At 41.6% G+C, this 27966-nt stretch overlaps 1 protein-coding gene across 2 annotated transcripts in view; it reads left to right on the plus strand.

Annotated features, from left to right (window-relative positions):
- MAP1B (microtubule associated protein 1B) overlaps positions 1-27966 on the plus strand; it is a 99335-nt gene that overhangs the window by 64879 nt on the left and 6490 nt on the right. For both annotated transcript variants that reach the window (XM_074995415.1, XM_074995416.1), the window contains 4 exons: positions 3576-3658; positions 7078-7218; positions 15250-21937; positions 25844-26082. In XM_074995415.1, the coding sequence (XP_074851516.1) occupies positions 3576-3658; positions 7078-7218; positions 15250-21937; positions 25844-26082 (7151 nt within the window). The remainder of the gene's footprint in view (positions 1-3575; positions 3659-7077; positions 7219-15249; positions 21938-25843; positions 26083-27966) is intronic.

Here is a 27966-nt window from a genome sequence, read left to right on the forward strand (position 1 = left end):
ATACATATTTATAATCTGCTGTCTCTACCCCTCCTCACCAGAACATACATGCATGCTCTCTTTCAAATAACATCAATAGAAAAAATAGGTGACAACAATTACAGGGTGAACCTCTCTAATCCGGAACTCTATCATTAAGCAACATCCGTAATCTGGCGTGATTTTAGTTATCCAGACGGCCGCTTATCATGGGTGTGGCCAAGTTTTCCTGTGGTCCCATAAAGTTTGTTTCCAGCCACCAGTCCTGGCTCTCAGTGTTCTATTCTGCTTTTAGCTATAATTTACCCCTAAGTATTTTCTGAGAGCCCTGTAAGCAGCAGAAGTGTTGGTAATGCTGGTGGACATTATGACCTCCCATGGTCTGGCAAATTCTCTCATCCAGCACCAGTCAGGTTCCAAGGGTGCTGGACTGGATTCATCCTGTACTGAGTTTCCTTAATTTATTTGTATGTGTGATGGGGAGCTCCAGGATGCAGCCTGGAACCACAGACATTTACTAGGACTATATATGTAGTGCCTCTGTGCTGCCTTAACTCTCCAGCCTAGGGTGATGCTTATAACGCTTTGCCAGTGACAAGCAGCAAACCAGCCCCAGGCACTCTTAGAACTCAGTACACCAGCATGTGGAGCCCCAAACCCAACTACATTACATGAATGCTCCCTGAGCCACTTGCAAATCACACAGGCTGCGTCTACACTCTCCCCCACTCCTGGAGGTGGCATGGGAATGAGTGGAGTGGAAGATGCAAATGAGGCTGCTGTGTAGATGGGGCTCCTTCAGAAGGAAACTGGGCTTCTTCCAAAGGAAATTCCCCTTCCAGAAGACCCTTCTGCTGCCAACATTCGTGTTAGAAAGGTCTTCTGGAAGGGGGATTTCCTTTGGAAGGACCCCCGTTTCCTTTCAAAGGAGCCTTGTCTAAATGGCAGCTTTTGCTTCCAGAAGGGGATCTTCTGGAAGCAACATCTTGCGGGAATATGCAAATGAAGCATGACATATTTTAATCCCTTCCTCATTTGCATCTTCCACTCTGCTTATTACCACGCCCCTTCTGAAAGTGGGGGCGAGTGTAGACAAGGCCACAGAGAAAGGCATCAACAAATACCTAACCCATCTGCCTGGACCCTCAGAATTGTGCCATTTTTTCCTGGTCAAAAGCCAACCAGACATTGCCTGGTCCACCCTGTCCCTTGCTGTGTTAGAGAACAGACACGGGACTTTATAAACTGAGCTGAGATTTCCCAAGCTCTTTAAGCAAAACACACTGTTTTAGATAAAATACAGAACAGATTTAATAACTACAAAAAATTATGTGATTATAAGAGGTAGAAGACAGGAAGAAGGGAGAGGCAGTTATCAAGGAAAATAGAAGGTAAGCTCACAGTTTACATCTTAAACCTTATTAGATCAGCCAGCATTTGGATGAAGCCATTTTCTCACCCCAATAGACGTGACAGTTCTTAATATGGAGGCTTTTCCTTTATGCCTGGGGCCAGTATACTCAGTTGAAGTCTTTGCTTCCATAGCAGAAGAGAGAGTGAAACATGACACCATTCTCCCCTTTATTTTATATCTTCTTTCCATGTGCCTAGAAGATATTAGCCCAAGCATGCCTCGTAGATCTTGGTGGATCACAGATCCATGCTATCCCCTTGGCATGGTCTTGTGCAATTGAATGATAGAGTCGAGCACTCCCCATTGTGTGGTGCTTGTGCAGCTGTCACTGAATTGTAAACCTCTTGTTTACTATTCCCCTGCTGGCTAATGTCTGCTGACGATTGATCCGCACCTGCCAGGGTATTGGTCACCTCCTTGGTTGTCATCACTAAAATACAAGCACTGAGTGACTTACAGACTCAATAGCATATTTCACTAACAACCATACAGCAAAATTTCATGACTGTGAATATGCCAACAGTATACATACTTGGACAGAACAATGGGTTTCAGCAGATCGTGACCTCTCATGTGATATTTGCACTGGTGCTTCACAGTGTTGTATCATGCTGTGCGTGGGGAGGGGGAAGGGTTCACACCCCGAGCCAGAGAGTTGCAGCACAGTAAAGTGACAGTGTAGATGTCTCCCTGGGCGCTCTTGCAGTGGCATCTTTAAAATAGGGTGGTGAGACTGCCTGGGAAACCACAGATGCCAGCAACCCAAGTGGAGCCCATGCTGCTGTCTTAGGAAGTGTTTCCAGACGTGCTGCTTGCATTTGATTTATTGATGTTTTAATATTAAGGTTTTTACAGGAATAATTTTCCAACTTAGCTAATGGGCAATTTACTCTGTGCACCTTGCATGTTCCTTTAAACCATGATTAATTAAATTAATTAATTAAATCAACATCAAGCTGCTGCCTGCAAGAGACAGTTATTCTGGTTGTTGGACTAATTGCCAGTTAGGGTTTCTGGATGGCACTCCCTTCACAATAAGGCTACTAATTAATCTTGCTGCAGTTCTCACAGAAAAGAATGCGGATAAGAATATCATTAATTACCATAAGAAAGAAAATGTCAAGAGCCCTGTTGTGTTCTACTGGCACCTACTCCCAGTGAGATGAATATCACTATTAAATGCAGAGGCAGACTAACTAGGAAAGCCAGAGTGCCATGACACAGCACCAAAAACCAGACATTATTATTCATTTAGGAACCTGCATATTGAATGTCTGCTCGCTCTTGTTTAATAACATTGACTGTTAGAGATTCTGCATACAAAAGAAATATCAAGTAATATGTGCCAAGGGTTCTGCAAGGTTGATACTAAATTTCTCCCAGAGTACTGCTGTTATTCATAGCAGCTACGTCTACACTAGAATTCGTCTTTTGAAAGAGGCATGCAAGTGAAGGAAATCAAAAATGCAAAATGAGACACATATTTACATATCTGGCACCTCATTTGCATTTTCTTTCGAAAGAAAAAAAGCCGTGTAGATGCAGATCTTTTGAAAGTAATCCCCATCTTCAAAAGAATCCTTCTTCCTAAAAATAGGAAGAAGGGTTCTTTAAAAGATGGGGATTACTTTCAAAAGATCTGCATCTACACTGCTTTTCTTCTTTCAAAAGAAGCTCTTTTCAAATAAGAATATGCAAATAAGGTGCCAGATATGTAAATCTGTGCCTCATTTGCATTTCCAAGTTCCTTCATTTGCATGCCTCTTTCCAAAGAGGAATGCTAGTGCAGATGTAGCCAATGTGTATAGGCAAAGTAGTTTAAAAAACATTGTAAGGGCATGGGCACAGAGCCTCACATGGCCCATACAGGATGGCCCACAGTCCCCACTCAGACCTTTGTTGTTCAGTTAAGACAGACCAATAGATATACAAAGGGAAGGCATAAGAGGCAGGAGCTGGTGTTAATGCCTTTTGTCAAAAACCTTCCGCGGTGGGAAGCCCATCCAGGGGAAGACTTCTGGCATCTCAGGATGCATATAGGGGCTGAAGGCAGGTATCTATGTCTTTGCTTTGTGTACCATGAAAGCTGTCCCATTTGAGGACATGTTTTTCTGTGAAAGAAATACTGCTTTTTACCTTGTGAAGCCTCAACATTTTTTTTTCCTGTCTCTTGTGCTTACAGGTCAAAAAATCCTTCACCACAGAAGTGATGTCTTAGAAACTGTAGTCCTGATTAATCCTTCAGATGAGGCTGTAAGCACTGAGGTAAGTTTGCTGGATATGCCATACAGTCTGTGTCACATAAGCACCGTAAGTGAATAAAATAAGGGTATTCTGACTGGCTCAATGAACATGTGGGAGTGAATATCAGTAAAAGTGTCAGCCTCCTCTTTTCTCTTCTTCTTGTTGCCCTTTCCCATAATAGGAGCTTAAAGGACACAACAGAAATTCTTGTATATCCATTCTCAGCATTAAATTTCCAATAACCCACTAAAATCTTTTTGATCAAGTGAAAGCAGCTATGATGAGTGCTCGTGATGCTCCCGCCTACAACCCTGGCTTGCTTGGTTCTGTATGTCTGTTTTAAACTTGATGTAAACCATGTCATCTGAGACAGTTTTAGCTCTTTGAGGAGCAGTGTTTCTTTTGCGACAGTACACATAGTACGGCATACCGTCACCTCTTTTCAGAGCAGAGCTGGGAGCCGGAGCCCCCGACAGCTCTGCAGCAGCACAGGCGGGAGGAGGCTGCTGTGGGGCTGGGAGCTGGAGCCCCTGCAGCAGAGTGACTGGGAGCTGGAGCCTGTAAGCCCCATGGCAGACCAGGCTGGGAGCCAGACTCCGTGCTGCCCCTTCAGCAGCCCCAGCTGTGGGATCCTGGCATGGATGGGGAGCAGTAGGCAAGGAGCCATACTGACTCCTCTTTTTTTTTTTTTGACCAAAAAAAAAGCACTGTTGAGGAATATCCTGTCTGTAGCATCTTTTCTACAAGAAATCACATGCCACCCTTGTATCTTAAGGACGTTCCTTAGAGAAAGGGAAAGCAACATTCCATCAAGGAAGGATGGTCCAGGAAGGTGCCGCAGATAAAAATAGAGATATTTACACAATTACCAAATAATTTTCAGTGTGTCTATAGATGATCCCCCCTAACATGTTAGAAGTCCAAAACCCTCAACTGGGTATTTTTTCCCAGGGGGTGTGGTTTTAATTGCTGTACACCAAAGAGATTCTTACTAACATTGTATAACATTAAACACACGTAACTAGAAGGAGGCTATAATTATCAAAATGTTTAAACCTTTAAAAATCAAGTAAATCATCTTTGTTACAATATCTGTTTTTTCCTTGCTCTTTCTTGTTATAGAATCTCTTAAATTGCAACAAGTTAATGAGAAAAGAGAGATTCAGTTCAGGTGGCAGCTCTTAAATTCTGCTGTTAAAGTCCAATTCCCTTTCTTGTTACAAAGGAAGAGAAACAACACAAAGGAGAAGAGAGGAAAGAATGGCAAAAGCTAAGAAAATACAGCTTCTGTCTCTGAGGCTTGCAGTTCAATTGACAAATCACCATAGGAGAAGCAGTTTTCACTAACTAGCTTTCATGCCTCTTGCACCCTGGCTGTATGCCCTTGGCTGTGGTAAATGTTTGGGTAGGTTACTCTTAACTTCCTCTGCCCAGTCTGCAGGAGGTAAAGGCTTTTTGTGTTTTTGTCTTTCCTGAGATTGAGTTATTCATCACTGACTGCTTTAATCAAACTGGGCACCAGCAAAGTTACAGGGTTAGATTTATCTTGCCTAGCTAAGCCAGGCTCTCATTAGGTAAAAATCAAAATGACAGTTAAGAAAGGCAGGAGGGAAAATGTGGGAGTAGAAATGACCATCTTGCCCCATGATATGGCAGCCAGGAACATTGGGTTCGTATCTCACGGGTGGCTCAGGACACAGCCAGGGAGGAGATGATGTCATCTGGTTTTGCATCCTTATCTAGTAGGACAGAAGAACACCCGAGGTATGATTGTAAATCATTGGGACCTGCCTTATGGGTGGTGATCACCCTGTTAGTGGTTCAGGCTGATGCTCTGAGCATGATGTGGCCTTTTCCAACAAGCTGCAACTACTCCCCAGAAGAGAACAGGCAATGTTCTTGTCCCATTAAACTGCCCAAGCAAAATCATCTGTTCAGAAGATTCTGTTCTGTTGCTATAACAATTTCGTAAGTTTATCACATCTGGAAAATCTCTAATTGGCTATTCCTTTGGGCAAGACAAACCCATTAAAAACCTTATTTTTGACTTAATTTTGAGCTTTCTTTCAATGGCATGTTTATAAACTTAATTGACATTCTGATACTTTTCACCTACATTGAATAATGTAGGACTTCAGCCAAGGATAAGGTTAAACACAACTACCTTACTACAATTAATTTTAAAAGTAATGGTTTAATATCAACACACACAGTTTTGGTATCCCTCCATTAGGCCATCAGTATACTCTGATGCATTAAGAGAAAAGATATTATTTGCATTAAGAGAAAATAATATTATTATTATAGTATTATGGTCTCAAAATGACAAGGGTTCTTTTATTTAAAAAAAAGTTTACTTCTACCATAATTCTTTATTTCTGTAGGAACTCTTTAATCATCAGTTAAACAAGATTGAGAAGAATTATGTGACAGTCATGTATTGGTGGCTAATGAGACAAGAAGTAATTTTGTGGCTGGAAAAGCTGGTAGTTTTATACATAAGCTGGCTGACTTCCCAGGACTGTTCCTGCAAAGAGAGGGAGGAAGGATCGGGGTGGGGAGGGGGAGAGAAGCCAGTTCTTTAATGGGTTTTAATCTAAAACAGATGAGATTTGAGTGACATACATCAGGCAGACGGGCGCACTTTCCTATGTTCTCTTCTGAAACAAATCCTTGACCCACCAAGGAGATTGTTGGATTTTTGTCATCCAGCACAATTAGTGACAAACCAGGATTAGGCCTGCTCTTAATTATCAGATCCCTCTGCTGTTCGAAGTGCAAGGCCATTTGTTCGCAATCAAAAATGAAGGTCCTCCTGATCCATACTTTTCAGTGGCCCCTTCCCCCTCATTCTAAAGACAGAGCTGTTGAACAGAGATTTAGGTCAATACTGCATCCTTCCTGCTGTGAGGTGAAATAATTTAGGGCAATTGATTGCTCAGTAATCAATATATGAAGTAATAAAACCGGCTTACTGGGAGCGCTGAAGTAATTACATTGTCTCCATAGAGGTGCTTTTTTTGTGGTTTAGAAACATTTTGCAAAAATCGTATTCAAGTAACAAATTTCTTTACACAGAACTTAGCTGGATTTAAGTTAGATTTAGCCAGCAGAGACATTCTAGAGATCGAAAAGCTTCACCTTGACAAAAGGCTGTCAAGTATTACAGAGTAGTGGTACAACTAGGGAATTATCAGCTATAGGGAAAGCTATTTTGTAACTGAAAATATGCTGCAAAAGTAAAGAGAACCAACATGGGTACAGTATTACCTTTTTAAAATAGCCTTTTTATAAATAGAGGAGAAACAAAGTACTGTGTGATTTGAAGCTCTGATGTTGAGGTGGGTGGATCTGAAATTAGGCAATCTGGGTTTGAATAGAGAGGAAGCGTGGAAATGGGGTAGCTGCATTTATTTTTGTGCTTTTGTTCTTCACCTTAGGTGCGCTTAATGATCACAGATGCTGCAAGGCACAAACTTCTTGTACTAACTGGCCAGTGCTTTGAAAACACGGGAGAGCTCATCCTCCAGTCAGGATCTTTCTCATTCCAGAACTTCATTGAGATCTTCACTGATCAAGAGGTTTGTGCTTAACAAAAAAAAAAAAAAATCTTTCATTGCATTTTAGCCTTGATGTACTTGGAACCAACACTGACACCTCAGTGTAGGTGTCTTTTGGCCCTTTTTACACAATTTTCTTCCAAATGTCTTATTAATTGTAGTTTTGCTGTAACAACAAAATTAAATTTTAATTTGGCAAATTGCAGTAATAACTAAATAATAAAAAGGGAGTCTTTTTTGGAAGGTAGAATTCCCAATTCAAAAATGTATAGATTATTTATTCAGTACACTTTTATAATGCAAGCAAAAAAGTTTTACACTTTATTTATATCAGTTCAGCTACCTGGTAGATTACATTAAAAAGACAGAGACAGCATTCTGTAAGTTTAACAATTGGCATCTTCACAACATCTGTTTGTTATTGCTGCATGGCATTTAAAATTCTATATATGAAAGCAATAAACTGTGTGTTTGTTACATACTAAAAATTATAACCAGCTAACCAATAAGTACACCAGTATTTAATTCTGTTTGTTTCTGTACTTATTACTGTCTTTCCTTGTTTAGTACACTGTGGCCTGGTCTACACTAGAAGGGGAGGTTGAACTTAATTGACTTACAATTTAAAGACTAACAAAATAGTTTATTAGGTGATGAACTTTTTCATGGGACAGACCCACTTCTACAGCTTCCCCATCTTTGATATTTGTAGTGATCTCAGATGAGTAATTTAACTTAATAAACACTTGCAGGAATTTTCTTCCCCACCCTTCACCCCATCTCCTTCTGTCCTATGCAGCTGATTTGTCAGTTTTCATTTCATTTTTTTTCTGTCTTTGTTATATTTGTGTCATGCCAGTTTACTTTGATCAGAATTTCCAGATCTGAAGGAGCGGATCTGTCTGGAAAAAGTGCATCACCTAATAAATGATAATGTTAGTCTTAAAGTTCTGCATGATTGCTTTTTTGTTTTGTGAAGATACAGATTACCACAGCTACCTCTCTGTGGCTAATAGCTGACTTAGGTCAATTTTCTAAGTAATCAGTCCACACTACGGGGGCTAGTCCACCAATGACCACTCTAACCACCATTTTCAGTTCTGCTGCTCTCCCAGAGCTGTGTCTACATGAGCCCCTTTCTTTGGGAAGGGGCATGTTAATGAGCGAGTTTGAAAGATGCTAACAAGGCACTACCATGAATATGCAGCACCTCATTAGCATAACAGCAGCCACGGCAATTCGAAAGTAGCACCTTTGAATCGCCATGGCTGCCGTTATGCTAATGAGGCACTGCATATTCATGTCTGCGCCTCGTTAGCATCTTTTGAACTCGCTCATTAACATGCCCCTTCCAAAAGGAAGGGGCTCCTGTAGCCACAGCTCAGGTGTGCAGGAAACAGCCTGGGAAAGTTTGAATTTAATTTCCTTTTTGGCCAGCATGGGGAGTAGAACAGACAGCACACCTCAGCAGCAGATTTGGCCGTGAACTCCCAGAATCTCAGATGGGCTCCTGCAGGGCGGGGGCGATGTGAGTGGGATGAAGCTCTGCTGGCAGAACTGCAAAGCAGCAAAAGAAATGCAGACATCTGTGCCAAGATCTCACAGGGCATGGTGGGAAAAAAAGGCTATATCAAGGATGTCCAGCAGCGTGACCTGAAAATAAGGGAGCTAAGGCAGGTGTACCAGAAGACAAAGGAAGCAAACAGACATTCTGGAGGTTCCTCTGGTTAAAGGAATACTATGTCTTCTTGCTCCCTTAACATAGCACAGGGTAATATTGGACCTTTATTGTGGGAGATTGAAGAATTCTTTCTCTGTATTTTGGTGAAAAAATAATTAGTCTACATTGGTCTATGGTTGACTTCAAGTAAGCTACTTCCAGCTGGGCCAATCAGTCATTGTTTTCAGCTGGGGAAGTCTGTTGTTTAACCCAGGTCAGAAGTCCAGATCTTTCCACAGGCAGTGCCTGCCATGTCTTTCAACTCCCCCCCCCTTGCCAGCTCACTGTGGAGATCCAATTCCAGTGTTCCAAGTGCAACTCTCCACAATTTGAAATCATTAGTTTACGCTGGCTGCTCCATGTAGCTGACTCGCTCTCCCTCTGAGCAATAGAGTCACTGGAATAAATGAGAAATCCAAACTGATGCATTTTAACAAACCTAGCTCTTTTGTTGGCATCACTGTCATCTTGAATCTAAAAAGGCAATAGGCAGTTACAGCTTGGGAACCTCAACTGAGACGGTGTGGTTGCAGAGGAGTAGGTGTGAGCACTTTAGGCACCAGCTCAACTCCACTGAAGTTGATAAATATGCAGTAGTGTAACTGAGAGAAGAGCTCTGGAAACATAAGAAAGAAATTAAACAGTTAGAGAAACTGCCTCTTATAGCAAACCTGAAATTCAGAAGGTGTATCTCCACACTGCATACCACACAAATGCTCCTTTTGAAGTTCTCAGACCAATTTTTTTCACACTTCACTTAGTCTGGCTCAAAAGACCCCAAGACTTTTTCACCAGAGAATTAGAAAGGTCTCAGAAAATGGTGCACTAGTTCTATCTGATTTTCTGTTTTACTGTGTAGTCTACTGTTTGAGAGACATGGTTGGATGGATTCCTATCATGTAAAGCACTTACTGGTGCGAACCAATAGTGCTGGCCTGGAAGGAGGCTCAGGATTTTCCTTTCTGTTACACCCAGTCTACATTCTTTTTACACTCGCCGGCCCCACCTCTAAAGGATCCCTGTTGTTGACTCTTCGTAAGTTGATCTCAAAAACGTAATGGTCTTCTCAAAAAGCAAGTGTCAGCCTCACTAAACTTTCTTTTTTGACACAATTAACCTCAGTGAGTAGGAAAAGAAACTTCAGAAGCAACCTTTGGGTGCAATCAACTATTACAATAATACTGGATCTGCCTGAGGATGGTTCCACTATACCAGTGTTACCCAAACTTTTCCTGTTGCAATCTCCCCTTACCACTAATGGAAACTGCCACCCCCCTCACCTTCCCATAACTGCACAGTCGGCTCAGCAGAGGAACTTGGGCTAAAGTTGGGCTCAGGACAGAGCTGGAGAAGAGGGCAGAGCTGGGACTTGAGGTGGACTACCTTGTGTGGGGGGAGGGAGGGGGAGGCAATCAGGACAAAGCTGCACTGGAGCAGGGCTTGGAGTGGGACTGGGATGGAGCCAGGCATAGCAGTCAGGAGTATGGCTGGGCGTGGGTTTGATCTTCCCATAATATGTTTTTATAGAACAGAGCTGACCCCTGAGCAGAGGCCCATGGCAAGTAATTAGGTGCTATCTGTATTTCACTCAGAGCACACATGCTTAATTTCAAACTGCTGTGGTTTGCCTGTCCTTGCCTCCTCTGTCTCCACCCTTCCCTTTCCTCCCTTTCTCTGTGATTGCCATTAATATGTCTCTCCCATTTTCCTCCCCTTAGTCTTTCCTCCCTCCCTTCTGTGTCCTGTCTTTGCTCTTTCCCAAATAAAGCTATGTCTGAGATTTGAATGAAACCTATTTATACTCCTAAAAGTTGGCTTATATACTTAGTGAGGGTGACATGAATTAATAACAGCTGTTCTGGGGTTTTTTTTTTCTTTTTTTGCTTTTATTAGTTACTCACCATATAAATTGGGTAGATTATTTTCATATGGATAACATCCACCATCTCATTCTGTGTCTATTGAATTTTACTTTCAGTGTATTCTGAAAATAAATTCCATAACACAACACAAATGGGAGAGCAAAACAGATCTTCAGAGCTCTACTGAAATAATACATCTTCTAGACACATGACATTAATTATTATACTACTCCCATTTCTCTTGGTAATTCAGGTTGTGGCCAAACGTGCTGTTTATTCTGGTCTAGTCACAATCAGCTTTATGAAAGTCTTTCTATAGATGTAAATTATGATGGATTATCCCTGAAAAAGTACTTTGTAATACTTTGCAAGATGGTGATCCGCTTCTGCAGTTAAACCCCTCCCCACCCCCCCGGATAAGCACGATTGTTGACTTGTGTGTAACTCACGTTAATGTGAGTTAAGTGCAAGTCGAAAGGTGCACAGGGCCCTGCTCCAGCCTCTGCCTCCTCCAGCTGGGGGAAGCTGTACCGCAGCAGCTATCTGCCTGCCCGGCTCCCCCAGCTCCCCTAACCCTTGCATAACTCAGGGGTCTGCTGTATTGCCGTGTTACTGTAGCTGTGTTGGTCCCAGGATGTGAGAAGGACAAGGTGGCTAAGGTAATATCTTTTATTGGAACAACTTATGTTGGTAGACAAGCTTTTGAGTTCAACGGAGAATAAGAGCTCGCTGCAGTTTTAGAGCTTGTCTACTGTGGCAACAGAAGCTGGCCCAGTAAAAGACACTGTCTCAGCTACCTTGTATCGCTCACAAATTTCATTGACATTTGGTCTCATATTCAGTTATTTTACTAATTTTTTAAAAAAGATGCTCAGTTTCCTGATATTTTTACCATGAGTAAGTTGAAGACTCCTTCGTCTACTTTATTTACAATGAAACAAATGGATTATCCCTTGATTGGGCTTTAAATCTTGAGGCCACACTGGGTATGTAAAAGCCCTTCTTGCTGATAGGGAGAAACTGAAATTCAGTCAAAATCACGTGACTCATTGAACCTAGTGGTTAGGATTTTATGCAGAATACTAAGTACAGTGTTATTCAGGGGTTCCAAATCCCCCTTCTCTTCTGGTGACAGAGACAGTAGTGGCAACATTTTATGGCTGTTCTCCTTTGGTGACAAAGGAGAGACTCTCTGTACCATGTCCCTGTTAGCTGCCATTTCTAGCCACAATATATTTTTGTCCAGAAAAGGAATATCCTGTAGTGTCTTTTAATAAATTATTAGTCACCATTAATTTCTAGTCTGAGAAAACCATTATCCACTTTCAAGACATATTTCTGTCTGTGCTAGATATGAAAATTTGGGAAGCCTAGGGAAGCCATGCCAGATTCTGGCTTTGAATGTGCATAGGCAGTTACCACAGACTTCAATGAGAGTTTTCATGTGTATCCAAGGTTGGAATTTGGCCCTGATGTGCACTTTTTTTGCATGCCAACTCCCAGGACTCTTTCAGCTCAGAGCCATTTCACAGCTGTGCTGATTTCTGAACTTTGAAAGCAAACTGAAAAGAGGAAATTTGTCACTGAAGGGTTGAAATGTTATGTGCTTTTATTTTTGTTTACTAATCGGAGCCCTCCAAACATATGTCTTTAATTGAGACTGGAACAAACCAATAGCTTTTTGTCTGAGAACAAGGACCCTTTATTCATATAACCCTTCAGTGTCTGTTTTGGACCTCCAGATGTTATTCAGCACTGGAGAAATCAGTGGAGTTATTCTGGATTTAAACTGCTAAAAGAACTCAGAATCTGGTCTGTGTTTTGTTATGTCAAAATGTAACCCATAGGATTTTTATCCACAAAACTCAGCTGTGGTTCTTTTTTTACTCTTATTTTACATATATGCATTGATATGATACATGCTCTGTTATTCAGAAATTAATTACTAAACATATGAATGTTATTAAAAAGCCACAAAATGGCAGTTGTATTGTCTAATTCAGTTTTTTCCCCAATTTTATTTGGCCATGGAAACCTTTTAAGCTTGAAATAATTTTGTGAACCTCATTCCCAGTCTCTACCCACTCCGGCCTCCAAATCCGCCCCCCCGCCATCTCTAGGCTTTACGTGCCTCAAAACCCACCCCCCCACCTTCGCTATCCACAGGCGTACCCCTCTTAGCCCCAACCCCTTCATCCAGCCCCGCCTCCCCCGCACATCCCCAGGATTAACCTGCCTCAACCCCAGTCCCAGCCCTGGGGCTAACCCATCCGTGGCACTGGCTGGGGAGCCTGTGCTGGGTGGCCACATGTGCCTAGTGGAAGAAAGGCTGGTGTGGAGGTGTTCCGCTGGAGGGCGCGGGGAGAGGGGTGTGAGCTGAGCCATGCCCTCCTGAGGGGTGTGGCTGATCGGGTAGTGGGGCAAGTTGAGGGGCTCTCTGCAGCTCCCTGCTATCACTGACATACTGAAACTAAATTCAGTTGGTTTAACAGCCAGATCCCTCCCGCCACCCTGCCGGCCATTAAAACAATTACATTTAGTTCTACTGTTTCAGCAGCTGTAGGGAAGGGAGCTGCAGACGAATTTGCTCACTGACTCTTCATTTTCACTTGGGGTTCTGTGGAACATCATTTGGGAAACACTAGTCTAATTATATGTAAATATTAGAGTCCCCAGTTCCATCTGAAATGTATATATTTGCAAAATTACGTTGACTAAGAATATGCACCTCTGCCTCCTTAGTTCCCATATTTCAGAAACCTAATGATCTTACATAGTTGAGAACAAACCTTTTGTAATTGAAACAGTAAATCAGCCTCTATAGGTGCCAGAACTGCCTGGTCTACAGTACTCCCTGACTTCAAATGATTTTCATCATTGTAACTCAGTCAAGAGTAGGGCTCCTCCCACAAGGGCTCAGGGAGAGGCTCTTCCCCTTCTGGGTCAGAGGACCACTCAGCCCACTCATCTAGTCTCAGGTAAGGACTCAGCTGTGGCACAAGCCCAGAGGGCCAGGCCTGTGATCAGGCCAAGTATACAGTCAATTGAACTCAGGTCCTCACTGAGCAGGGCAGCAAATAGTCAACAAGTCCCAGGGCCTAGCTCAGGGTCGGGCAACACAGTCTTCTAGCTCTGGCGGAGAGCTGCGGAGCATAGGCATTTGTGTAGAGAAACGAAGGAGCTTCTCATAGTTGGGGTGATGGGGGGATGCAGGCATGCCCTCTCCACTGCCTCCCAGCCGAGGGCCCTAACAGTGGCAGGTCCATCTGCCACCGGGTGAGCAGAATCTGGGCCACAACATGCTGACACCCTCACATGCACTGGTTCTACCAGAACTGGACTGACTATCCCTGGGCTACTTCCTAAATCTCTCCCTCAAGCATATATCACAGTAGAGGCCATTGTGGTTCTCTGGGTGATATGTGAATGGAGCCACTGTGAGGGCTTGCAGGTCCTTGGTGTGAGAGTCTGTCTGTGGGCCTGGTGGTCCTGACCAGTCATCTACTTCTGGGAGGTCCGCCATGGCCTCCCAGCTCAGGATAAGTGTTTAGCTTCTCCAGTGGCTGGGGTCCAACTGGGCTTCTGGACCTACCTTGTATATTTCCTGTCCTGCTTCCAGGACAGGTGATGGGTAGGGGTGGGGCTCTATCCACCAGCACTCAGGGAGAGGCCCTTCCCCCTCTGGGTTATTGAGCAGCCACTGCACCCCACTGTAGTTATATACAGGATTTACAGATTGGTTCAGTGGCTGTGAGCACGCCCACTATACAGCTTGTTCCATCATCCCTGCCAGCTTCTCTTCTTCTCAAGAGCTGGCCAATAGGTAAACCATTCTGGCATAACGCCTGCTTTTTTGGAGCCAGACCATTTAAAAACCATTAAAATAATGACAGAATTGTGGAATATAACCCCATGTTGGGAATATTGCACTAGCATCCTCTCCAGCCAAAACTTCAGGAGGTATTATGGTTCAGATGCCTTGTGGAGCTCCTATAGGATGCCAGTAAAAATATGCCCTGTAACGAGGGTATAACGGGTGCTCCTCTGGGTACTGGGCCAACTCTAATGGATGGTTAGGTGAAGTGAGAGAGGCAGGGAGTAGAACTACTAGGAGCATCAGCACCATGGAATCCCTCATGCTATTCTCTGAAAATAAGGACTCCCATTGTACACAGCCTCTCCATGAAGTCTGCAAGCGGTGATTTGAGCACCCAAGAAGGGACCAGGCACAGTCTCGTCCTTTGTATTTAAAAACAGTACAGTAATAAGCTAACAGTAACAGATTCCTTCAGTGCCTAGTATTAGCTACTGTGGTGGAAAAAAGAATGGAAAGACATGTTGTAACTTTAGTGTGAGGCTTATACTGTTGCTTGTACTAACCCAAGGACAGCCTTGCTATGTTACATTTTTATGAGACATTTCTATTTACCTTTACATCCACCTTTTTTTCTTTTTGTTTTAAAATGCTAGATCGGAGAATTATTGAGCACCACACACCCTGCAAACAAAGCCAGTTTAACTCTGTTTTGCCCTGAAGAAGGCGACTGGAAAAATTCAAACCTTGACAGACATAACCTTCAAGACTTTATAAACATTAAACTCAACTCAGCATCCATATTGCCAGAAATGGAAGGACTTTCTGAATTCACAGAGTATCTGTCGGAATCGGTAGAAGTACCATCACCCTTTGACATTTTGGAACCACCAACATCTGGAGGGTTCTTGAAGCTCTCAAAACCCTGCTGTTATATTTTCCCAGGTGGAAGAGGGGACTCTGCATTGTTTGCAGTGAATGGATTCAATATGCTTATTAATGGGGGATCTGAAAGAAAATCTTGCTTCTGGAAACTTATCAGACATTTAGACAGAGTGGATTCCATTCTGCTCACCCATATTGGGGATGATAATCTACCAGGAATCAATAGCATGCTTCAACGAAAGATAGCTGAGTTAGAAGAGGAACAGTCACAAGGTTCTACTACCAACAGTGACTGGATGAAAAATCTAATCTCACCTGATTTAGGAGTTGTATTCCTCAATGTTCCTGAAAATCTGAAAAACCTGGATCCTAATTTTAGAGTAAAAAGAAGCATAGAAGAAGCCTGTTTCACTCTCCAGTATTTAAATAAGTTATCTATGAAACCAGAACCTCTGTTTAGAAACATAGGAAATACCATTGACCCTATCATTCTATTTCAAAAAATGGGAGTAGGCAAACTTGAGATGTATGTGCTCAATCCAGTCAAAAACAGCAAAGAGATGCAGTATTTTATGCAACAGTGGACTAGTACAAGTAAAGATAAGGCTGAATTACTGCTGCCAAATGGTCAGGAAGTAGATATTCCAGTATCCTATTTGACTTCAGTCTCATCACTGATTGTATGGCATCCAGCAAATCCTGCAGAAAAGATAATCAGAGTTTTGTTTCCAGGAAACAGCACCCAATATAACATCCTAGAAGGACTGGAAAAACTCAAACATTTAGACTTCCTTAAACAGCCAATGGTTACACAGAAAGACCTAGCTGGTAACATACCTAGTCCAGTGGTGAAACAAGCAAAGCTGAAACAGCGAACAGACAGCAAAGAAAGTCTCAAACCTGTCACAAAGACTGTATCAACCAAGACAGTCAGAAAAGAATCTAAAGAAGAAGTATCTGAACCAGCAAAGCCTAGTCCTCCAGAAAAACCCCAGAAAGTTGAAAGTAAGGAAAAGGCTACAGTAAAAAAGGAGAAATCAGCAAAAGCAGAGACAAAACCTTCAGTAACAGAAAAAGAAATCACAGTTAAGGAGGAGCAGCTAGTGAAATCTGAAATTGCTGAAAAACAACCAGCAGATGTCAAACCAAAAGTTGCAAAGGAGAAGCATGTCAAAAAGGAAGTGAAAGTAAAATCTGAAGAAAAGAAGGAGGAAAAAGAAAAATCAAAGAAAGAGGTTTCTAAAAAAGAGGAGAAAACACCTACTAAGAAGGAGGAAAAGCCTAAAAAGGAAGAAATCAAGAAAGAAGTGAAAAAGGAAGTGAAAAAAGAAGAGAGAAAAGAGACTAAAAAAGAAGTAAAGAAAGAAGCTCCCCAAAAGGAAGCAAAAAAGGAAGCTAAAAAAGAGGAGAAAAAGGAAATTAAGAAAGAAGAAAAAGAATCCAAAAAAGACATAAAAAAACTTCCTAAAGAAACAAAGAAAGCACTTGCTCCTTCAGCTGAACCCCGAAAGCCTGCAACAAAACCTAAAGCACCAAAGAAAGAGGAATCTGTTAAAAAGGAAGCTGGGCTGGCTGGAAAATCAAAGGAAAAGGGCAAAATTAAGATTGTAAAGAAAGAGAGCAAGGTCAGTGACACACAAGCTTCTGTGGCTGCAGCGGGAGCTGTTGCTGCTGTAGCTGCGACAGTAGTGGCTGCTGGAGTAGTAGCAAATGGAAAAGAACTTGAAGCTGAGAGGTCTCTTATGTCTTCACCAGAGGATTTAACAAAAGACTTTGAAGAATTAAAGGCTGAAGAAGTAGAAATTATAAAGGAAACAAAGCCTCCAGTAGAGTTAATAGAAGGTGAAGGGAAACTAGCTGACTCAGAACAAAAGGAAGCATATGAAATTCAGAAAGAAACAGTAGATACTGAAGGAGCTGCTGACTCTCCTGATGAAGGCATAACAACCACTGAAGCCGAGGGTGAATGTGAACAGACACCTGAAGAGCTGGAATCTGTAGAAAAGCACAGAGTTGATGACAATGAAAAATTTGAAGATGAAGGAACTGGTTTTGAGGAATCATCCGAAGCGGGTGATTATGAAGAAAAGGCAGAGACTGAGGAGGCTGAGGAACAAGGTGAAGATGAGGAAGAAAAAGAAACACTGGGCATTACAAAACAGGGTATTGGCATGGCAGGAGAAATGGGAGAGACTGATGCTGATGGACATGCTAAAACTGAAGATAAATATTTTGAAAAAGCAGAATCTGAGGCAGGAGATGAACAAGCTGAAGATATGGAAGAGACAGTTGAAAAAGCGGAAACTGAAGAGACTGAAGAAGACGCTGAGGAGGAAGACAAAACAGAGGATGTCAGAGATGAACAGGAGGAAACTGAAAGAGTAGAAGTTGAAGAAGATTATGTTATGGCTGTGGTAGACAAAGCTGCGGAGGCTGGTGAAATTGAAGATAAATATGGCTTGCCCATAATCACACCAACTAAACCCTCTGAACCTCAGTCCCCAGCTGTTGAACCAGCATCTTCTATTCATGATGAGACTTTACCTGGGGGTTCAGAAAGTGAAGCTACTGTTTCTGATGAAGAAAATAGAGAAGACCAACATGAAGAATTCACTGCAACTTCAGGTTACACTCAGTCTACCATTGAAATATCCAGTGAACCAACACCAATGGATGAAATGTCAACTCCTCGGGATATCATGAGTGATGAAACGAACAATGAAGAAAGTGAATCACCTTCTCAAGAATTTGTAAACATTACTAAGTATGAGACATCAATGTACTCTCAAGAATATACGAGACCTAAACTTTCTCCACTTCATGATGCTTTCAATGGTTTATCTGAAGGATCAAAAACTGATGCTACAGAAGGTAAAGACTATAATGCTTCAGCCTCTACTCTCTCACCTCCTTCTTCATTAGAGGAGGACAGATTCTGCAAATCTTCTTTTCAAGAAATGTATTACCAAAGAGAAAATGAAATCAAAAGTACTACTCAATTAGAAATCAGAGATACCTTTTCAGAGGCATTTGATGAAAAGCATAGCCCAGCTAAGAGTCCAGTTGAGAGTCCATCACCTCCATCACCAGTTGCTAAAACACCGCTAAGTGAACGTAGTGTGAACTTTTCCCTGACTCCGAATGAGATTAAGGCATCAGATGAACCTGTAGCCCTCACTGCATTACCTGATAAACACCCAGAAATCACTGAAGAGCATTGTGTCAGCCCTGATGATAAAACATTAGAAGTGGTGTCTCCTTCCCAATCTGCTGCTGGTAGTGCAGGCCACACACCTTATTATCAGTCTCCCACTGATGAAAAGTCCAGCCAACTTCCTTCTGAACTAATTGAAAAGGCAGCAGAGGCTCCAGTTAGTTTTGAATTTAGTGATGCCAAAGATGAAACTGCAAAATCCACAATAAGCCCTATGGATGAGCCTGTGCCAGACTCCGAGTCACCTATTGAAAAAGTTCTCTCTCCTTTACGAAGTCCACCTTTGATAGGTTCAGAGTCTTCCTATGATACATTTTTGACTGCTGATGTAAGGTCAACTGCCAAACAGACTGAAGATCATTTTGAGGAGAAAAGTGAAAAAGAGAAGTCTCCTGTTCAAATAAGCCCACTTTCTGAAGTCACCTCTGTGAATCTTTTCCAAGGACAGCAAGATGAAAAAAGTATGGCATTTATGCCAGCAAAAGGTTTTGATCTAGCAAAGAATGTGGAGGACATTGAAACCACTAGTTCTCAGTCTGCATTGGTTTTGGATGAAAGGAAGTTAGCAGGAGATGTGTCTCCTACCCAAATAGATGTGAGCCAGTTTGGGTCATTTAAAGAAGACACCAAGATGTCAATTTCTGAAGGAACTGCCTCTGACAAATCTGCAACTCCTGTTGATGATGTTGTAGCAGAAGACACATATTCACATATAGAAGGAGTTGCTTCAGTCTCCACAGCCTCTGTTGCTACTAGTTCATTTCCAGAACCAACTACAGATGATGTATCTCCTTCTTTACATGCTGAAGTTGGATCACCACATTCTACAGAAGTCGATGATTCTCTTTCTGTATCTGTGGTGCAAACCCCAACAATTTTTCAGGAAACAGAAATGTCTCCATCAAAAGAAGAATGTCCAAGACCCATGTCAATTTCTCCACCAGATTTTTCACCTAAAACAGCAAAATCAAGAACACCTGTGCTAGAGCATAGATCTCCTGAGCAGTCAGCGATGTCAGTGGAATTCAGTCAAGAGTCCCCTGAACAGTCTTTGGCAATGGACTTCAGTAGACAGTCTCCAGAACACCCCACAATAGGCACCAGTATACACCATATATCTGAAAACGGACCAACTGAAGTAGATTTTAGCCCTTCAGATATACAGGAGCCTATTTTTTCACATAAGATGTCACCTGTGGAGCAGACATGTTATACTCAAGAAAAGGATCTTTCAGAGATTATTTCAGTATCTCAGATAGAAGCTTCATCCTCAACTTCATCAGCACATACACCTTCACAGGTAGCTTCTCCCCTGCAAGAGGAAACACTCTCAGATGTCATCACACCCAGAGATATGCCACTTCATTCTTCATTTACCTCAGAAAAGATGCAGAGCCTGGGAGAAAAGCTTTCACCAAAGTCTGACTTATCTCCGGTAACTTCAAGAAAATCTTCTCCTTTATGCTCACCTAGTTTTTCAGATTCATCTTCTGTGATCAAAGAAACAGCTGCTTCTTGCCACTCGCCATCATTGTCACTTCATGTGTCCTCAGATAAAATATTTGGTTACCATACCTCAGCAATACATGACACAATGCAAGAGCCTCTAACAAAACATAGCCCAGAGCCTTTAGCCTTCACAGAAAAAGATGAAACTGAAAAAACCACTAGATCACCAGAGGCCATTAGTTATTCCTATGAAACAACTGGAAAAGCTAAGTCACCTGAAGCTATTAGTTATTCCTATGAGGCAGCAGAGAAAACCACTAGATCACCGGAGGTCATTAGTTACTCCTATGAGACAACAGAGAAAACCACCAGGTCTTTTGAAGCCATGGATTATTCCTGTGAAAGAATTGGGGAACCCACCAGGTCACCTGAGCCTATTAGTTATACCTATGAACCAACAGAAAAGACCGCCATGTCACCTGAAGCTGTAGAATATGCCCACGAGAAAACTGAGAAAACCACCAGGTCACCTGAGACTGAAAGTTACTCTTATGAGCCAACAGAAAAGACCACTACCATATCCCCTGAAGCTATGGAATACTCCTTTGAGAGAAGTGGGAAAACCACCAGGTCACCTGAGACTGAAAGTTACTCTTATGAGCCAACAGAAAAGACCACTACCATATCCCCTGAAGCTATGGAATACTCCTTTGAGAGAAGTGGGAAAACCACCAGGTCACCTGAAGCCATGGATTATTCCTTCGAGACAACTGGAAAATCAATGAGGTCACCTGAAGCTGTTGCTTATGCCTATAAGACACCTGGCAAAACTGCCAGCTCATTTGAAGCCATGGATTACTCCTTTGTGGCAACTGGGAAATCAACAAGGTCACCTGAGGCTGTAGGTTACGCCTATGAGACACCTGGGAAAACAACAAGCTCACCTGAGGCTGTTGGTTACTCCTATAAAACAGACATACGTTTTGCCTCAGAAAAATCATCTCTAGGAGAAACTCGTCAAGATGTTGATTTATGCCTTGTGTCTTCCTGTGAATACAAGCATCCCAAAACTGAACTTTCACCCTCATTTATCAACCCAAATCCCTTGGAGTGGTTTGCAAGTGAAGAGCAGTCTCAAGAACAAGAAAAACCGTTAACCCAGTCTGGAGGAGGCCAGCCACCTTCAGGAGGAAAACAGCAAGTGCGCCAGTGTGATGAAACTCCTCCCACTTCAGTAAGCGAGTCTGCTCCATCTCAGACTGATTCAGATGTTCCACCAGAGACTGAAGAATGCCCTTCTATTACGGCAGATGCTAACATTGACTCAGAAGATGAATCTGAAACCATTCCAACTGATAAAACAATTACATACAAACATATAGACCCTCCACCAGTCCCAATGCAAGATCGCAGTCCTTCACCCCGACACCCAGATGTATCAATGGTAGACCCAGAAGCTTTGCCTGTTGATCAGAACTTAGGCAAACCTTTGAAAAAGGATCTGAAAGAAAAGACAAAAACTAAAAAGCAGGGTACAAAGACCAAGTCTTCCTCACCTGCCAAAAAAAGTGATGGCAAATCAAAGCAGGTAGCTTCACCAAAGCCAGGTGGCTTAAAGGAATCTTTAGACAAAGTTTCCAGAACAGCTTCTCCAAAGAAGAAAGAGTCTGTGGAGAAAGCAGCAAAAAATATCTCTATTCCAGAAGTAAAATCTTCTTGTGTTGAGGAAAAAGATAAGGAGTCCAAGAATGCAACAAATACCACAACCTCAAAGTCTGCAAAGACTGTGACTTCAGGTAAGGACAGATCTGAATCTGTGTGCATCAGAAGGAGATGGGTCAGATTCTTAGCTGGTGTAGCTGACCTTTGTTGATATGTCATCTGCTGAGAATCTGGCCTGTGAGGTGTTCCTAAGGAAAATGAATGTTTATTTAAAATCTGTGGTATAAGGTTTCACATTTAAAATAATTAAATTCACTGAATTAGCTCTTCATTCTGGAAAAAGCTAATAATAATTTAGATGTGTTAATTTGCTCAGATATCAAACAATTAGAGAGGAAGTCTATGAAATAGTGTTAGTATAGCATTATTTGTCCAATTTGTTAGGCAGCTGGCTAAGCTGAAAATTGCTATATGAAAAGTTAAATGAAGAGTAAGCAACTGTTTTCTTCATTACAAACATAATTTAGACACAAAATTTTAATGTGAACAAGCCCGGTTAATTAGTTTGGGTTGTATGAGTGTAGTAGTAGGTAATTAGATGTGTTTTACTGTTCCAGTGCATTAGTCCTTATTAAGAATTCAGTATACGGGCAGTTATCTAAGAGTGCATTTTCGTGAAGTCTGGTTGCAATCTTGTGGTTTTTGGCTTACTAAACTTGTAGGCTACGTCCACACTACAGTGTAGTCTACAGAAGTTACTGTTGGAAGAGATTTTTCTGGCAAAGCTTCTGTCAACAGATCACATCCACACACAAAAGCAGATCGAAAGAGCAATCTGCTCTGTCAACAGAGAGTGGCCAAACTGTCTGGCCACTCTGTCGACAGAATGGCAAACTGGAAGCTCAGCAAACATCTGCCCAGTTAACCGGAAGCCCTGTCAACAGAGGTCCCCTTGGATTATTTATACGGGTTTATTGTCAACAGAAACTGTCAACAAAGACGTTACTCCTGATCCTGGAGAAGCAGAATGCTGTCAGCGGAAATGCTGAGTTTTGTGTGTAGATGCTCCATGAGTTTTGTTGACAAAACTCTCTAACGTAGACATAGCCGTAGAGAGATCCTTTTCCTACAGGCATTCCTGTGCATTCAAAGCTGTAAATCATACTTACAGAGTAGAGTCACCTGCAGGGCTTATACTTAGGGTTTGTTGATCTCAAGAATAATCTTAGATACAAAGCACTCTGTCCTGCTTCTAGGAACCTGCAGAATCTGGTATAAAATACTGTGGTTTTTCAGTTGTCAATACAAAAATCATAGTTAAATAGAGATATCTCTGCAGATCTACATAAACAAACTGGTTAATATGTGAAGTTTTTGAATTATGTATGGGATTTTATATATTTGGCTTAATCATGAATCCACATTTAACTTTATATTACTTGATTAAATTAAAAAAAGAACAAACCTGGAGTGGTTTATTATTGTTGCAATAGAAACAGAATGCATTCCTACTAGACTATATCACCCCATAGCAAGAAATTGCACCTTTTGAGCTAGAAGTGTGCTGTCTGGAGTGGAGACGGAAGGATCTCAAGAACCTTTCCCTATAGGATTAGAATATATTCCTAGCAAACCAGACTCCATTATCTCTGAGCCCACTATGTGTATGCTGCTCTGCTGTTCCTGGCCTCCCAAGGCAGATGTATATTTGGTATATCTTTTTTATTTTTTTTGGAGCTGCAGTCAGTTGAAGTTCATAGCACATTTCATACCCTCTGAACCTCTGCCTGGTGTCAAGTAGGTTCTAAGAACCAAAAAAAAATCTACAGTGCATGTTGTAGTTCTGGAGCAGAAACTATTTTTATGACATTATATTGTAACATCTGTGACTGCTACTGGATATTGCATCTGGTATTAGTGTCCGTATTTCAAGGATGCTGAAAAATTGGGGGAGAGCATTCAGAAAAGAGTCCAAAGTGATTAAAGAAGTGAAAAAAAATGTGTGTTATATTGAAAACTTCAAGGGCTCGGACTTGTTCATTTTAACAAAGAGAAGGTTAACGTATGCCTTGATGAACAGTCTATAAGCGTTTACATGGGGAACAGAAATTTGTTTATAGAAAGCTCATTAGTCTAGGAGGCAATTTTGTAACAGTGAAGATAAGTAACCATTGGAACAGTTTGCCCAGGGTTAAGCTGGATTCTCCCTTACTGTAATTTTTAAAATCATGTTTGGATGCTTTTTCTAAAAACTATTCTATACTTCAATGACAGCTAGATGTTCACAGTGGGCCTCTTTGGCATGCATGAGTATGCCATGGGCAGAGACACTCCAGCCAGGTTGGAGAAGCCCCAGTCCCAAGCACCCTGGCCTCTTCTCTCCCCACCCACCTGCTTCCCGAAGACTCCCCCCAGCTGCAGAGATGGAGACTGTCCTGACCACACTGGAGAACTCCCACCTGCAGCAGCCCCTACAGATTAATCCGTTAGCCATTAACATCCCTACATATAATTGGTGTTCTCTGTAAGCTGAGTGAGTGCTTGGGTGGCCACCCTTGAGAGACTGAAATGCCTGCAGGGTGATTAGGAGAGAGCATTAACGGTGCCTGTGGCTGCCAGCACAACACTGAGTTATGGCACTAATGTCTTGAAAAAGCATTGCAGGCTTGTGATATCAGACATGCTAGAGAATGCCAGTGTCCTGCCACCATCATTGTACTTGGAAAAACAGTCACATTTATTAAACAGTAATTCCATAATCACAGTGACTGGATAATTCTTGAAAACTTAATGATCGTGCTTGACTACAGTTCAAATGACCGCCAATACCGGTAATGAATTTTCATTGATTAGTTAGCTAGTTAAGATTATTCTGTTCCTTTTCTCCCAATAAGACATATATATGGGATATAACCAAATTAGGTAATGCCATTAGATATAATAGGCTAACAACATAAGCACACCAGATCTCAGCAAACTGAGTGATTGGGCAGCAAAATGGCAAATGAAATTTAATGTGGGTAAAGTGAAGGTAATGCACATTGGGAAAAATAACCACAATTATACATACAATATGACGGGGAGCAAATTTAGCTAACACAGATCAGGAACGGGATCTTGGAATTATAGTGGATAGTTCTCTGAAAACATCCATGCAGTGTGCAGCGACAGTCAGTAAAGCAAATAGGATGTTAGGAATAATTAAAAAAGGGATAGAAAATAAGATGAAGAATATCTTACTTCCCCTATATAAAACTATGGTACACCCACATCTTGAGTACTGTGTGCAGATGTGGTCTCCTCACCTCAGAAAAGATATATTGGCATTAGAAAAGGCTCAGAAGAGGGCAACTAAAATGATTAAGGGTTTAAGGGTTTGGAACGGGTCCCATATGAGGAGAAGCTAGAGAGACTGGGACTTTTCAGTCTAGAAAAGAGGAGACTGAGGGGCGATATGATAGAGGTATATAAAATCATGAATGGTGTGGAGAAAGTGAATACAGAAAAGTAATTTACTTGGTCCCATAATATAAGAACTAGAGGACACCAAATGAAATTAATGGGTAGCAGGTTCAAAACTAATAAAAGAAAGTTTTTCTTCACACAGCGCACAGTCAACCTGTGGAGCTCCTTACCAGAGGATGCTGTGAAGGCCAGGACTCTAACAGAGTTTAAAAGAGAGCTCGATAAATATTTGGAGGTTAGGTCCATAGATGGCTATCGGCAAGGGGTAAGGTATGGTGCCTAGCCTTTTGTCGAAGGCGGGCGATGGATGGCAGGAGGCAAATTGCTTGACCATTGTCTTTGGTTCACCTCCTCTGGGGCACCTGGCACTGGCTACTGTCAGCAGACAGGATACTGGGCTAGATGGCCCTTTGGTCTGACCCAGTATGGCCATTCTTATGTTCTTATGAGTGCACTGAAATACAGCAGTAGGTGCTTGATGCAGGGGCTCAAAAATGTCACCTTTAATGCTATAATGGTACCTAATAAATATGTTTTCACTAATAAATGGCAGACTTTTGTGCTTGTTTTAAAAGGACCTGGAAATAGTAAACCAGCAAAATCAACAGCTGTGCCTCCAGGACCTCCAGTGTACTTGGACCTCGTATATATTCCCAACCACAGCAATAGCAAGAATGTTGATGTTGAGTTTTTCAAAAGGGTGAGGTCATCCTACTACGTGGTGAGTGGAAATGACCCTGCAGCGGAAGAACCAAGCAGGGCTGTTCTGGACTCCCTGTTGGAGGGCAAAGCTCAGTGGGGAAGTAACATGCAGGTAAGCGCTCTCACGGTATTTCTATTTATGAAGTAAAAGCATTATGAAGAGTGATCATAGAAAGCAAGAGAAACTACTAAGTCATGCCTCCTTGTTCAGAAGAGGGTCCTCTCTTGTACTGTTGATGAACCCTCCTTAATCTTTTTTAATAAAAGTGACATATATGAGGACCAGGTTCTTCCTGCCGAGAGAGATGATGACATGACTTGCTCAGCCAAGCCCAAGTGATCTTAGCAAAAAGAGAAGGTTCAAGAGATGTTGCCAATTTGAGCTCCTAAATATGAGCTAGGTTCTTTAACCTAAACACACAATTTTTTAAAAATTAAGAAGTACCATGCTAATATTAGATTGGTTCAAAAGTCAAATTCAGGAATGCTATAAGCACAACCTTAATTTTCTCAAGATGCATATCGGTATAAGGCTTGCATTAGTCTGTGGTCCATAAAAACAGTTTGTTAGCTCAATTAATAAAAATCCATTGATACCTATTCTGTGGTATCTTCAAGGGTCCCTTGTGCAAAATAGAAAATAATTGATTCATCTTCTGCGTTGTCATTTTCCATTTAACAGCAACATATGCTAGTAGCATGTATAATACAGTAGAACCTTAATGTTGTGAACACCAGAGTTATGAATTGACCAGCCAACCATACACCTCATTTGGAACCAAAAGTACTCAATCAGGCAGCAGCAGAGGAGCCCCAACCCCCACAAAAACAAGAAAAGAAAATACAGTACAGTGCCATATTAAACATAAACTGCAAAAAAGGGAAACCATTTTTCTTTATCTAATATCAGCATGGAATTTATTTTTCTTCTACATAGTAAAGTTTCACAGCTGAGTTAAGTCAATGTTCAGCTGCAAACTTTTGAAAGAACAGCCATAATGTTTTGTTTAAAGTTGAGAACAATGAACAACCTCCATTCCCGATATGTTTGAAGAGTCACGTCAACGATGAAAGAGTTTCCCTGAGTTCAGATTAAGAAACATACCATCCTTTTTGTCAAATTTTCCACAATAGCTAGTGTAATAAGAATTCAATTAAAACTATTATGTTAATAACATTATTTACAATAAGCCTATTTATTTATACAAATTCCTTGTAATCGAGTAGCACAGATTAGATAAAAGCAGTTTTATTTTTCTTTGTCTAGTTAACATGATACCCAGATACATTGGCATCCTTATTTATTATTTCCAGTGTTGCTGATATGGTCATATCCAGTCCTTTCTTTCATTCTTTCATTACGAGCTGTTTTCCTGCGTGCCAAAGCTCTGTCACCATAATACATACCAGAGAGGATAGGGAACAACTTTTCTGTGTTCTTCATGTGGGAAAAACATTGAGGAATAGATCATACATTTGGCCACTCAAATGAATAAAAGAATTAAACGTGGTTTTATTAAATTGTTGCCTCCAATGCCATCCTGCTGAATTTTTCCTTTTCTACAGAAAAGGAGACTGTGTTTCTGCCTGTATTTATAAAACCAGAACTCAACACGATTTAGAGGAATTTATTCAGCATATCAGGAAATCCCCCAAAGAAAAGGATACATTTTAAGGAGCAGTCCTCATAGGAACTATTATTATTTAGTAATGTTTCTTGTAGTAGTGCCTCAGGACCAACAAAAATAGGGCCCTGTTTTGCAAGGTGCTATACAACTGTTGAACAGTAGACGATCCCTGTCCAGAAGAACTAACAATGTAAATATAGAAGATAAACACTGGGTGACGGACAGGGTTTAATACACAAGCAGCAGGAACAATGTGGTCATGTTAGTTTATTAGTTCCATGGGAACCATCATTTGTGTTTCGCTTTTTAGAGTGGGTTTATTTAGGAGCGGTCAGCTAAATGGAAAACAAAGGGAAGGAGAGAGGGTG

This window comes from Carettochelys insculpta, chromosome 5 (assembly GCF_033958435.1).
Source record: "Carettochelys insculpta isolate YL-2023 chromosome 5, ASM3395843v1, whole genome shotgun sequence".
Taxonomy (NCBI): domain Eukaryota; kingdom Metazoa; phylum Chordata; order Testudines; family Carettochelyidae; genus Carettochelys; species Carettochelys insculpta.